General features: G+C 45.7%; 1 protein-coding gene across 4 annotated transcripts in view; it reads right to left on the bottom strand.

Annotated features, from left to right (window-relative positions):
* Window positions 1–3,314: 3,314 nt before the first annotated feature.
* The window catches only part of CDK5RAP2 (CDK5 regulatory subunit associated protein 2), a 105,410-nt gene continuing 95,473 nt past the window's right edge, over window positions 3,315–13,251 (bottom strand). For all 4 annotated transcript variants that reach the window (XM_087879544.1, XM_087879546.1, XM_060694869.2 and 1 more), the window contains 5 exons: window positions 12,002–12,231; window positions 9,099–9,233; window positions 6,375–6,513; window positions 4,411–4,457; window positions 3,315–3,423 (listed from right to left, as the gene is read on the bottom strand). In XM_087879544.1, coding sequence (XP_087735670.1) covers window positions 3,367–3,423; window positions 4,411–4,457; window positions 6,375–6,513; window positions 9,099–9,233; window positions 12,002–12,231 — 608 coding nt within the window. In that variant the 3' untranslated portion in view covers window positions 3,315–3,366. The remainder of the gene's footprint in view (window positions 3,424–4,410; window positions 4,458–6,374; window positions 6,514–9,098; window positions 9,234–12,001; window positions 12,232–13,251) is intronic.

The following is a 13,251-nucleotide window of genomic DNA, read 5'->3' as shown; positions in this document are numbered from 1 at the left end:
AGGCCAATTCTGGATCTATTTATCTAGAAGTTCTGATTTTTCAGGGTTTTCCCCCACCCCCAGTAACTACTCATCTTTCTAAATTCTTCGTAATCTCTGGAGAGAATCCACCTCTTTGATAGATAAGGTGGAACTTTTAATGTTTCGAGAAGCGGCCATGTTCTTATACTTCTCTCCTCAATAGATCAACGCCTCAAAGAGATGGTTGACATGCAAGCCGACAGATGTCATTGAAGGTCCCACCAAGTGAGGCCAACGTTGACATGATGGGACTAATGGTCCACCCTGACATCACCCTGCCAAGAAAAGTGCATATAGTCAAAGCGATGGTTTTCCCAGTTGCAATGGATGGCTGTGAAAGTTGAACCATAAGGAAGGCTGAGCGCCAAAGAATTGAGGCCTTTGAACTGGTGCTGGAGAAGACTCCTGCGAGTCCCTTGGACTGCAAGGCCATCCAACCGGTCAGTCTTATAGGAAATCAACCCCGACTGCTCTTTAGAAGGCCGGATCCTGAAGAGGAAACTCAAATCCTTGGGCCACCTAATGAGAAGGAAGGAAGGACTCCCTGGAGAAGAGCCTAATGCTGGGAACGATGGAGGGCAAAAGAAGAAGGGGACGGCAGAGAATGAGGTGGCTGGATGGAGTCACTGAAGCAGTCGTCGTGAGCTTAAATGGTCTCCAGAGGATGGTAGAGGACAGGAAAGCCTGGAGGAATGTTGTCCATGGGGTCGCGATGGGTTGGACACGACTTCGCAACTAACAACAACAATGGTCCAACAGCCACAAGTAGACTTGATCAAGTCTACTAAATGCAACTCAGAAACTCCAGAAACATGGATGAAGGAGAACCAAGGAGAACCAGCTCGGTACCACCAAATTTGCTGCTGGACTCGGTTGATCTCCTCCTCTCCAAAGCCCCCCCCCCATCTGCCATTTTCATGAAAAGAAATTCACCCAGAATTAGCTTTCTACATTTCCTTGACTGTCTGAAAAAAATCCTACCCAAACATCCAGTTAACATTTTAATTATCCTGCTTTAGTATTTCTGCTGGCACTAATTGCCTGAGGGGGTCTAAGGAAAAAAATTAAGACATTTTCTTGCTTAGGATGGTTTAATCTAGCTCTGTTCCTAAGGGCTGCTTCAACTTGTTATTTTTTTTTTCCTAATAGGAAAGAAGTGATCCGTCTGGGATGGAGAAGATAGGATAGCAGTAAAAGAAATATTATGGAACTGAAATTATCTTGGGGTGAGACTCTGAAAAATATCCAGGCTGATCAAGACAGAAGTGGACCACCAGTTTTCCATCAGCGTTGGTGCACCCAACCGAGACACCGACCTATAAATACTTCTTTTAAATCTTACCTTAAAAGAAATTTAGGGCACTCTCTAAAATGGTAGTTATAGAAGTCTGATGCCAGAGCAAACAAGAAATATATCACAGAAAAACCGACACATTCTAAAATAGTCGACAGGAATGGTTTAGATGCAAGAATGCTCAAAAGGAATATTATAGAACAAAATATGGCATTTTTTTCAAATGAAAATCACACTTTGAATTATGTTTTTTTTTTTTTTAAACAGCTTGGTGCGGACAATGGGAGGTGGTCATCAGAGATGGACCTGGAATTTTTGGACCTTCTGCCCCAGGTTCTGGAGGAGTTTGGTCCTTGGGATTTTGAACAAGGTAAAAAAAAGGAGATCTAACATAGCTTCCAAATTTCAACCATGCCGTTGGGAAAAGATGGGGAGTTTTGGGTCTTTTCAAAAAGACAACGTCTAAAGCCCAACTATTCTCCCGTTTCGGATGGAGAGGACATTTAATGATGGACCTTGTCAACTTTATGGCTACTTTTCGGGTCCAATGGGAATCCGAGTGGGAGAACTTTATAAAGTTGCACGTTTGCCCAAGCAAGAGATGCAGAGCAGGAATTTAGACGCAGTTGCTCTGCCCAAAAAGAGGGAAGCAGGTCTACTGCAGTTTATGGGGGTGGGGGAGGAATTCCTACTTACAATCCAGTGAAGTGAGCAGAGAAAAGGAAGCCCCCCCCCCAAAATAAACATCTTCCTTCCCCCAGATTCTACAGGGGAACTTTGCAAATGTGGGTCGGGAGCACTCAATTGTTGTGGCTCCAACTAACTCCTCCATCTGAGCTCTGAAGGAATGATGAAAGATTCTGCAATTATGGGATGGAAAGGGGTGGAGGGGAGGAGAGCCACTTGCTTTGTGCAAACCAAAACCCCACAAGCTACCATATTTTTTGGACTACAAGACACACTTTTTTGTCTCCCAAAAGGGGGCGAAAATGTCTGTGCATCTTATAGACCGAATATTGCCGAAGCCCCGCCCACCGGCTGTTTTTTTGGCCTCCGCACACCCTGTTTTTGGGCCTCTTTTCAGCCTTTTTCAGGCCTTTTTATGGCCCATTTTAGAGGCTTTTTTCGGCTTCTTTTTGAGACTTTTTGGGGCAGTTTTGGGGGCTTTTTCAGCCTGTTTTCAGGGCTTTTTTCAGCCTGTTTTTGATGCTTTTGGGCCTGTTTTTGAGGCTCTTTTTGGCCTGCTTTTGGGACTTTTTTGGCCCTATTTTGAGGCTTTTTTTTTTGCCCATTTTCGGTGTTTTTCAGCCTGTTTTTTAGGATTTTTGGCCCATTTTGGGGACTTTTTTCGGCCTTTTTGTTTTGTTTTGTTTTTGAAAAAATGGACTGAAAAAGCCTCAAAAATGAGCCGAAAAAAGCCTTGAAAACGGGCTGCAAAAAGCTCCCAAAACAAGCAAAAAAAAAAAAAAAAAAAAGCTGTGGAAACAGGCTGAAAAGAGACTGGAAAAGAGCCGAAAAAAGGTAGGCCAAAAACTTTTTTGTTGTTGTTTTCCTCTTCTTAATTTTAGGTACGTTTTATAGTCTGAAAAATACGGTAGTCGTTTTCAGCCGAGACCTTCAAGCAAAGAATCGCAATGCTTTTATTCTGCAGACGGGTGTCTGTCTACGTTCCCAAATTCCCACCTCCGAGCTTCCCGCGCTCCAAAAACTCTGCCCGCCTACGTTAACTTGGCCTTCACTGACATTCTTGACAGCAGGTCCGTCTTCGTACCATTGACATGTAAAAGGGCCACCCTTTGAGGTTGGCCCAGCCAGAGAAAGCTGGAGAAGAAGAAAAAATAATTATCGGTACCCAAATTGACCGTCCTCGGGACCAAGAGAGAGCGTTGCAAGTCTGGATATCCGGAAGATGTCGCGGTAGAAAACGCCAGAGTAACAGGGTGGAAATGTAAGGAATGTTAAGGCCTTGGGAGGGAAAGAAGTACTCAAAAGCACCGGCTCGGCAAAAGGAAAATGGGTCTTTATTGTAGGCCCCGCACCGGAGCCTTCGCTTAAACCCTCTTCTTGATGAGGCTGGAAGGTGTGGCTTTGATGTCTGATGGCTGAACCTGGGGAATAAAACAAAGGTTTTTGGCATGAATGGGGCTATCACAGCGACAGCGAAATAACCTCTTTCTCTCTCCCCTGTTGTGGGGGTTTCGGATGGTGTGCTAGGAGGTTCCGCTATGTAGAAAAATTCCCTGCACTTAGAAATCTAGCAAGACAGGGAAAAGACTGTATCTGCCCATCTTGGACTTTAGAAACTTCACTGGAGGTTTTTAAGAAGAGACTGGACAGTCACTTATCTGAAATGGTAGAAGTTCTCCTGCTTGAGCAGGGGGCTGGACTAGAAGACCTCCAAGGTCCCTTCCAGCTCTATTCTATTCTATTCTATTCTATTCTATTCTATTCTATTCTATTCTATTCTATTCTATTCTATTCTGCATTCTATCCTATCCTATCCTATCCTGCATTCTATTCTATTCTATTCTATTCTATTCTATTCTATTCTATTCTATTCTATTCTATTCTAAATTTCCTTATTCTATTCTATTGTAATTCCCTATTCTATTCTATTCTATTCTATTCTATTCTATTCTTATTCCTTATTCTATCCTCTCCTCTCCTCTCCTCTCGTCTCCTCTCCTCTCCTCTCCTGCATTGTATTGTATTGTATTCCATTCCATATTCTATTCTATCCTATCCTATTCTGCATTGTATTGTATTGTATTGTATTGTATTGTATTGTATTGTATTGTATTGTATTGTATTGTATTGTATTGTATTGTATTGTATTGTATTGTATTGTATTGTATTGTATTGTATTGTATTCTATTCTATTCTATTCTATTCTATTCTATTCTATTCTATTCTATTCTATTCTCCAAGATGGGAGTTGCCAATCAGTTCTCCAGATCCCAATTATCAGGGTGTTTTTTTTGTTTTGTTTTTTTTGCAAGCTGGATGATTCCCAAGACCAGACGAATTACGGAAAAGGAAGAAGGGAAGTCAACACGAAAAGAGGCAGGAAGATAAGGGTGAGTGCTTCTACTTACTTCAAGGTTTCCTCTGGCCTTTTTTAAAACATTGTGCGTTAACGCCACTGCAAAAAGAAAGAGAGAGTTTGGCTTGAGAAGGTGCATTTCCCCTAGGCTTCCAGTGGCAGTCCTCAACTTACAACCAGATGTTTAATGGCCAAAAAAAAAGCCCATTTGGGAGAGCGGATTCGGACTTACAACTGTGGGATGGAGGCTTAAGAACCGCCATTTAAAAAAATGGTTGGAAACAGTTGGGCCTGGTCATGCGGTGCCTTGACTTATGACTGCCATGATTCATGACTGGAATCCCATGCTCAATTGTGGTCATAAGCCGAGGACTACCAGTAAGTTAAGGCAAACGTGGCTTGGAAGTTAAAGCCCGTGAAATAAGGAGAAATTTCCTGACAGTGAGAACAATTAACCACTGGGACGGTTTGCCTCCAGAAATTGTGGGTGCTCCATCACTGAAGGTTTTCAAGTTATTAGAAGTTGGGTGATGGTTTCAGGGACAAGACTTGGAAGCTAATTGTCCTTAAAGATGTGCTTGAAGAAGGGTTTTAGCAACTCCAGAATAGCAGAGTTGGAAGGGACCTTAGAGGTCTTCTAGTCCAACCCCCTGCTTAGGCAAAAAATCCTACACCACTTCAGACAAATGGTTATCCAATCTCTTCTTAAAAACTTCCAGTGTTGGAGCATTCACAACTTCGGGAGGCAAGTTGTTCCACTGGTTAATTCTTCTAACTGTCAGGAAATTTCTCCTTAGTTCTAAGTTGCTTCTCTCCTTGATCAGTTTCCACCCGTTGCTTCTTGTCCTGCCCTCAGGTGCTTTGGAGAATAGCTTGACTCCCTCTTCTTTGGGGCAGCCCCTGAGATATTGGAAGACTGCTATCATGTCTCCTCTCGTCTTTCTTTTCATTAAATTAGAGATACCCAGTTCCTGCAGCCGTTCATCGTATATTTTAGCCTCCAGTCCCCTAATCATCTTTGTTGCTCTTCTTTGCACTCTTTCTAGAGTCTCAACATCTTTTTTTACATCGTGGCAACCATTTGTCTGGAATGGCATAGGTTGGGCTAGAAGACCTCCAAGGTCCCTTCCAACTCTCTTACTCAGCAATTCTGTTAAAATACTCCAGAGAGACCCACAGACATGTCTCGATGTCAGCACTTCGAGCTGCATTTACTCTAGTGCTGACATAAGAAGGAGAAGCGGAGGCGTCTGGAAAGGGACGTTTGACTTTTCACCTACTTATTTTCCCTGGAGATAATATCCCCTAGGAGATGGGATGGGAAGGGGGAAATTCCTTTGAGCTGGAGCAGTAGATTAGGGGTAGAGTGATTTGGAAGATGGCCAATGAGGGCAGAGGAGTGGGGAAAGGAAAGGGAGGGTTTTGGGGTCAGGAAGTCAGTGTTGGCTACGATGGAGTCGGAGTTAGAATGTCGTGCTGAATAAATGGGAGTTTTTCATCAAAGACTTTGTTTGAAATGCAATTTATTTGAGACGACCTCGAAACCTGACACTCAGATTCCCAGACAGTGACAATTAATCAGTGGAACGGCTTGACTCCAGAAGTTGTGGTTGCACCATCACTGGAGGTTTTCAAGAAGAGACTGGGCAGCCATTTGTCTGGAATGGCATAGGGTCTCCTGCTTGAGCAGGAGGTTGGGCTAGAAGACCTCCAAGGTCCCTTCCAACTCTTGTTATTCATCAATTCTGTTAAAGTACTACAGGCCCGTCACAGATTCCCAACTGGACATTATCTCAAGAGATGTTCACACTAAACTTCCCCTATGGCTAGTCAACTTCCTACTTGCTTCCACAACTGAGCTTGGAGCTGGAGGGACGGGGCGGAAAGTAGGGTTCAAAAAAGAAGAGGAATGGCATTGGGTCAGACCAGGGGTTGTCTATTTCAGCCTTCTGAGGTCGCCATGAAGCTCAGAAGCAAGACAAAAGAGCAGAGAAGATGGAAGACCTCCCCACTCACACTGATCTATGATGACCCTCTCCATGTTTTCTTTGAGTTGGTTGGTGGAATAGAGGCGCTTGGCCATGCTGTAGAGCTTCTTCTCCTGTTCGGTCACTTTCCGACGGAGTTTGTAGACCTCGGATTTCAGACTTTCATCCTGCAGAGCAAGGAGGGAGGGTTAGCTTCCCTTCGGATGATGGGTGTGGGCTTCCCAAAGCTTGGGTAGAGGCAACTATGGCTGAAGATGACAATGTTTCTTCTCAAGAAGGTTTATCTGTTCCATGCCACCTGGAGGTTGACAAACCTCTAGGTGGCCTCAAGGACTCGCTAAAAAGATGCAAATGACCAGCTGTCTGCAAGGAGTATAAATCCTTCCATTCCCTACCACCAGCCAGTCAGAGCTGAAGAAGCTTCTTGGATGAGAAGCTAAACGTCTTCAAAAGAAAGAACAAGGAAGTCCAGTCGCCTCTTGAAAAAGCATCTTTGGGACATCAATGACCTGGATGACCGAGAATCTCCACAGACACATGGTCTATGAAGAGCCTTGGTGGCGCAGCAGACTAAAGTGCTGTTAAGTAGTACCAGCTGCCTGCAATTACTGCAAGTTCAAATCTCACCAGGCTCAAAGTTGACTCAGCCTTCCATCCTTTCGAGGTAGGTAAAATGAGGACCCGGATTGTGGGGGCAATAAGCTGACTTTGTATAAAAAAAAGAACACCGCCGAAAGCCCTCCTAAGCAGGTATATACAAAAGTATGAAGGCTATTGCTTAACGCATTGTAAGCCGCCCTGAGTCTCCGGAGAAGGGCGGCATATAAATCGAATCAATCAATCAATCAATCAATCAATCAATCAATCAATCAATCAATGGTCGGTTGGGTTAACCCAGGGGTCTGCAACCTGCGGCTCTGGAGCCGCAAGTGGCTCTTTCACTCCTCTGCTGCGGCTCCGTGTCACTCAAAATATGCGTCACAACCACCAATGTGCGACACCCGCCGGCACGCGATTTATTGAGCTTTTCAACTCCCGGTAGGCCAACCATGGATAATTCCAAGAAAAGAAAAGTTTCAGAAGAAAACAGAACGTTTAATTCAACTACATATGCTAGTTTTGTGGCTGCTCAAGAAATAGGCACGAGAAGGTTTTTGTGGCTCCCGGTGTTTTCTTTTCTGTGGGAAACGGATCCAAATGGCTCTTTTGAGTGTTTAAGGTTGCAGATCCCTGGTTTAACCAAAGAGCTTCTGCCCAGCACACTGCTGAAGCTGTAACGTAAGGGTGTCAAGACTTAGATCTGGCCTATGTGGCTGCCCTGGAAACAACGAAGGACCGGCTCGCGGTGCCTCTGCCAGTGAAAACGGAGCTCAGGAGGACTGAGGAGGACTCTGTGCTGCCCTCCCGAACTCAGTTTTCACTGGCAGAGGATTGCAGGAGGCTGTCGCAGCCGAGAATGGAACTCGGGAGCCTGTTTTCACTAGCAGAATGCTCAGACCACCACAGGGCCCCCGACACGAAGTGATGTCGAGCTGGCCATGCCCACCCTGTCCCCCTGAGGTCAAACACAACCAGGGGTGGGCTTCAAAAAATTTAGCAAGGGGTTCTCTGCCCGGTTGCTGGGTGGGCGTGGCCATGGTGGGCGTGGCCTGGTCAGCCTCCTGCATCATAGCAGGGGGGGCGTTTTTGCCCTCCCTGGGGTCCAGAGGCTTATCTTGAGCCTCTGGGAGGGCGAAAATGGCCTCCCCAAGCTCCGTTTCCGGCCTTCCCGAACTTCTGGTAGGCCCGTTTTTCGCCCTCCCCGAGCCTCCGCGTACACCCTGCACTTACCTGCATCCAAAACAGGCCATCTGGGGACTCCTGGGAGGGGCGGATTGGGCAGAACCATCCAGGAGTGGGATTTGGGGGTTCTCCGAACTGCACAGAATCTTAGCTAGAGGGTCTCCTGAATCCGTGCGAACTCCCAGCATCGCACCCGTGAATGCAGCCCTCAATGAAATTGAGTTTGACATCCCTGCTCTAACAGTTTGTAGAAATGATCCCTCCCTTCCTTGCAAATCCTTTACAACTGGCCAGCATTACATCGGATGGCAACAAACCATAGACAAGAAAGGTTTCCTTCTATTACTTACTTACTTGAGTACTTACGAGACCACCTGCTGCAACCGATAACCTCCCACCAACCAATACGCTCTCACAGAGTAGGCCTACTCATAGTGCCATCATTAAAACAATGTCGTCTAGTAGTTCCAAGGGAGAGAGCCTTCTCTGTGGGGGCACCTACTCTTTGGAACAAAATACCCCCTGGAATACGAATAATCCCAGATCTTCGCACTTTCCGACGTGCCCTGAAGACCTTTCTGTTTCAACAAGCAGGGCTAGCATAAACATCTAAATTCTATGCCAAGGTCTTAGCAGATACACCAAGTTGACTCAATTTATTATTTACTGTTTATAAAAAAAAAAATATTATATGTATATGAAATCTTAATCTGTTCACCGCCCTGAGTCCTTCAGGAGAAGGGCGGTATAGAAATTCAATAAATAAATAAATAAATAAAATATTGGCCGAGCATTATCCAGGGTTATCTTCAAAGGGAAGACTTCCAGCAGAGTGAGGAGGAGAGACAGAGGGTGTACCTCTGGTCTACCAGAGGGTGTACCTATCGTGGTACCCTCTCTCCAGCTTTTTTGGATGCTTGAAACGCCTCCCTCCCTCCCTTCCTTCCTTTCTACCCACCAGGATCCTAACCTGAAGTGAGTAAGCAGCAGCGTGGACCACTTTCATTGGCAAGGAGACCCTCCAGAGAAGGTTCAGGAGGCGGCCAGCTTCTTCCAGGTTCTGCTGGACCGCCTTGAAGGTGGCAGACAAACTGTTCAGAGGAACCTGGAGAAGGGGGGGAAAAAAAAGGGGGAGCGAAAAGATGAGAAAGATTTTTTTTTTTTTATCCTGGGGATGCGGGGTGGGTAGGTGGGAAGGAAAAGTCAGCTTGAATTAATGGCCCAAATCCAATTTGCTACAGTTCGGGGAGGCCTGATGAGCGTGAATATTGCGAGTCGGGCAAAACTAATTTATTCCGTTTAAAAAGGTAGCGAAATTATGTATTATTATTCAAGACCGGGAAGTGTGGGGGGGAGGGGCTGTTGGAGGAGCAGAATGCAGACTAATCAATAACGGTAATTAATAATGGGTTACATTTACTGGGCTCGGTGGGAAAACACACTCCCCTTCCTCTCCTGTTTTGCATTCCGCATCTCGTCATTTGAAAGGCAAATGACTCCGGACATCACTTTGGGCAATATAGACGTTCCTCCCTTAGCAGACCCTCTTAAACGATTCCATTTAATGGTGAGCGAGCTATCCGGAGCCGAGGCAAAATGTGTTCTTCGGCAGACAGACGAGAGAGAGAGAAAGAGAGAGACAGAGACACAGAGAGACAGAGCGAGACAGAGACAGACAGAGAGAGACACACACACAGAGACAGAGAGAGACACACACACACAGACAGAGAAAGAGAGACAGAGAGAGAGAGACAGAGAGCAAGATAGAGACAGAGAGAGACAGAGACACACACACACAAACAGAGAAAGAGAGACAGAGTGAGACAGAGACAGCGAGACAGAGACACACACAGAGAGAGAGAGAGAGAGACAGAGAGAGAGAGAGACAGAGCAAGAGAGAGACAGAGAGAGAGACACACACACACACAGACAGAGAGACAGACAGAGAGAGAGAGAGAGAGAGACAGAGACACACACAGAGAGAGAGAGAGACAGAGCAAGATAGAGACAGAGACAGAGACACACACAGAGAGAGAGAGAGAGAGACAGAGTGAGACAGAGACAGCGAGACAGAGACACACACACACACACACACAGAGACAGAGAGAGAGAGAGAGACAGAGCAAGATAGCGACAGAGAGAGACACACACAGAGACAGACAGAGAGACAGAGACAGAGAGACAGACACACACACACACAGACAGAGAGAGAGAAAGAGAGACAGAGAGAGAGAGACAGAGACAGAGACAGAGACAGACGTTACATTGGGGAAAGTGAGTTCTTGGCTTAAGAGAAATCAAAGGTTCCTGGAGAATTTCTTCTAAGGAGAAATATCAAAATTAGGAGAATATTAACCAGGTGCCTTTGATCATCTAGACGAGTGATGGCAAACCTTTTTGGCACTGAGTGCCCAAACCAGAACGTGTGTGCATCTGCGTGTATGCCGGAGCACCGGAAACCCAAAGACCAGCTGGCTGGCACCCGCATGCCTAGTTTTTTGGCCAGTTTTGGCCAGTTTTCGGGCTCTTTTCAGGCCATTTTCAGGACCGTTTTCAGGCCGTTTTCAGCCCAAAAAAACAGCTGGAAGCCAGAAAAATGGCCCGGAAAATGACCTGGAAACCGCCAAAAAAGGTCCAAAAAACGGCCTGAAAACGGTGTAGAAAACAGCCTGAAAAACAGCCTAAAAACAGCCCAGAAAAAAGCCAAAACAGAGTCCAAAAATGGCCTGAAAATGGTGTAAGAAACAGCCTGAAAAACAGCCCAGAAAATGGCCCAGAAAACAGCCAAAAAAGACTCCAAAAAACGGCCTGAAAATGGTGTAGAAAACAGCCTGAAAAACAGCCCAGAAAAATGGCCCAGAAAACAGCCAAAACAGAGTCCAAAAAAACGGCCTGAAAACGGTGTAGAAAACAGCCTGAAAAACAGCCCAGAAAATGGCCCAGAAAACAGCCAAGAAAGAGTCCAAAAACGGCCTGAAAATGGTGTAGAAAACAGCCTGAAAAACAGCCCAGAAAATGGCCCAGAAAACAGCCAAAAAAGACTCCAAAAATGGCCTGAAAACGGTGTAGAAAACAGCCTGAAAAACGGCCTGAAAACAGCCTGGAAAATGGCCCAGAAAACAGCCAAAACAGAGTCCAAAAAAACGGCCTGAAAACGGTGTAGAAAACAGCCTGAAAAACAGCCCAGAAAATGGCCCAGAAAACAGCCAAGAAAGAGTCCAAAAATGGCCTGAAAATGGTGTAGAAAACAGCCTGAAAAACAGCCCAGAAAATGGCCCAGAAAACAGCCAAGAAAGAGTCCAAAAATGGCCTGAAAATGGTGTAGAAAACAGCCTGAAAAACAGCCCAGAAAATGGCCCAGAAAACAGCCAAAAAAGACTCCAAAAAACGGCCTGAAAACGGTGTAGAAAACAGCCTGAAAAATGACCTGAAAACAGCCCAGAAAAATGGCCCAGAAAACAGCCAAAACAGAGTCCAAAAAACAGCCTGAAAACAGTGTAGAAAACAGCCTGGAAAATGGCCTGAAAACAGCCCAGAAAAGGCCCGAAAAACGGTCTGGTTTTTGGCCATTTTCAGGCCATTTTCCAGCGCTCCGCCACCCACAAAGACCAGCTGGCCGGCACGCATGTGCCCGCCGAAACCAGAAGATCAGCTGGCAATGGCACGCATGCCCATAGAGAGGGCTCTGCCATGCGTGCCATAGGTTCACCATCACAGATCTAGGCAAAGGACAGGTTATTTTACCCTTCCTCTCAATTATGGAAAAAAAATCACAGGGACCCCTGGTACCTTAACCCTCCATCCTCAACTCTTTTAGAAGTCTGTGGTTCTATAAGAATCCCACCCATTCAGCTTCTCGGCTGCGCCACTTACGGTCACTGCAGAATCCAGACCTTCCGCCTCTTTTAGATGAAGCTCCAGTTTAGCCAGCCGCTTCCGCCCTTCCGTGATCTGCTTCCGGAGACAGTTGTAATCTTCAATCAAGCCGAGAATATGTTGACCGTTCTTGTCCGCCCAGACGCAGTGACTGGGGACGGGGCAGATCTCCTTGTTGGTCAACAGGTTGCAATGGGAGGGGCTGTCCAAGGTGCTGAAACTCAACTCTGCAGCGGAGATATGGAAGAGGATGTTGGGTTAGCTACCAACCGTCTGGTTCGACATACAGGTGACACTCAAAAGTCCTCCTCTATGGGGAAGTGAAGACTTTACTCATTCCTAGTAAACCCACGGCCCATAAATTTTCTCTACTGTACTCCTTCTCTACAGTTGAAAACAATATAACTCCTCTGCTTCTAAAGAACTGGATGAAATTAATAGAATAACAAGAGTTGGAAGGGACCTTGGAGGTCTTCTAGTCCAGCTCCCTGCACAAGCAGGAGATCTATACCATTTCAAACAAATGGTTGTCGAATCTCTTCTGAAAAACCTCCGGTGATGGAGCACCCAAAACTTCTGAAAGCTCCACTGATTAATTGTTCTCCTTGTCAGGAAATTTCTCCTTAGTTCTTGGTTGCTTCTCTCCTTGATCAGTTTCCATCCGTTGCTTCTTTTGTTCTGCCTTCAGGTGCTTTGGAAAATAAATTGAGCCCCTCTTCTTGGTGGCAGTCCCTTAGAGGACAGAGAGAGACCTTACACTCTCCCCTATTTAGAACTAGAACATAGTTTATCAGAGTTGGAAGGGACCTTGGAGGTCTTCTAATCCAACCCCCTGCTCAAACAGGAGACCTATACAATTTCATACAAATGGTTGTCCAGTCTCTTCTTGAAAAGCCTCCATTGATGAAGCACCCACAACTTCTGAAGGCCAAGCCATTCCACTGATTAATTGTCCTCAGTGTCGGGAAATTTCTCCTTAGTTCTAGGTTGCTTCTCTCCTTGCTTAGTTTCCATTCGTTGCCTCTTGTCCTGCCCTCGGGTGCTTTGGAGTAGCTTGACTCCCTCTTCTTTGCGACAGCCCCTCAAATATTGGAAGATGCTATCCTGTCACCCCTGGTCCTTCTTCTCCTTAAACTAGACCCATCCAATTCCTGGCACCGTTCTTCATAAACCATCAAATGATGACATTGCCTCTATAGAATAGAGTAGAGTAGAGTAGAGTAGAGTAGAGTAGAGTAGAGTAGAGT

This window comes from Pantherophis guttatus, chromosome 16 (genome assembly GCF_059756535.1).
Source record: "Pantherophis guttatus breed Tessera chromosome 16, ASM5975653v1, whole genome shotgun sequence".
NCBI lineage: Eukaryota > Metazoa > Chordata > Lepidosauria > Squamata > Colubridae > Pantherophis > Pantherophis guttatus.
This window is presented reverse-complemented; position numbering and strand designations above follow the sequence as displayed.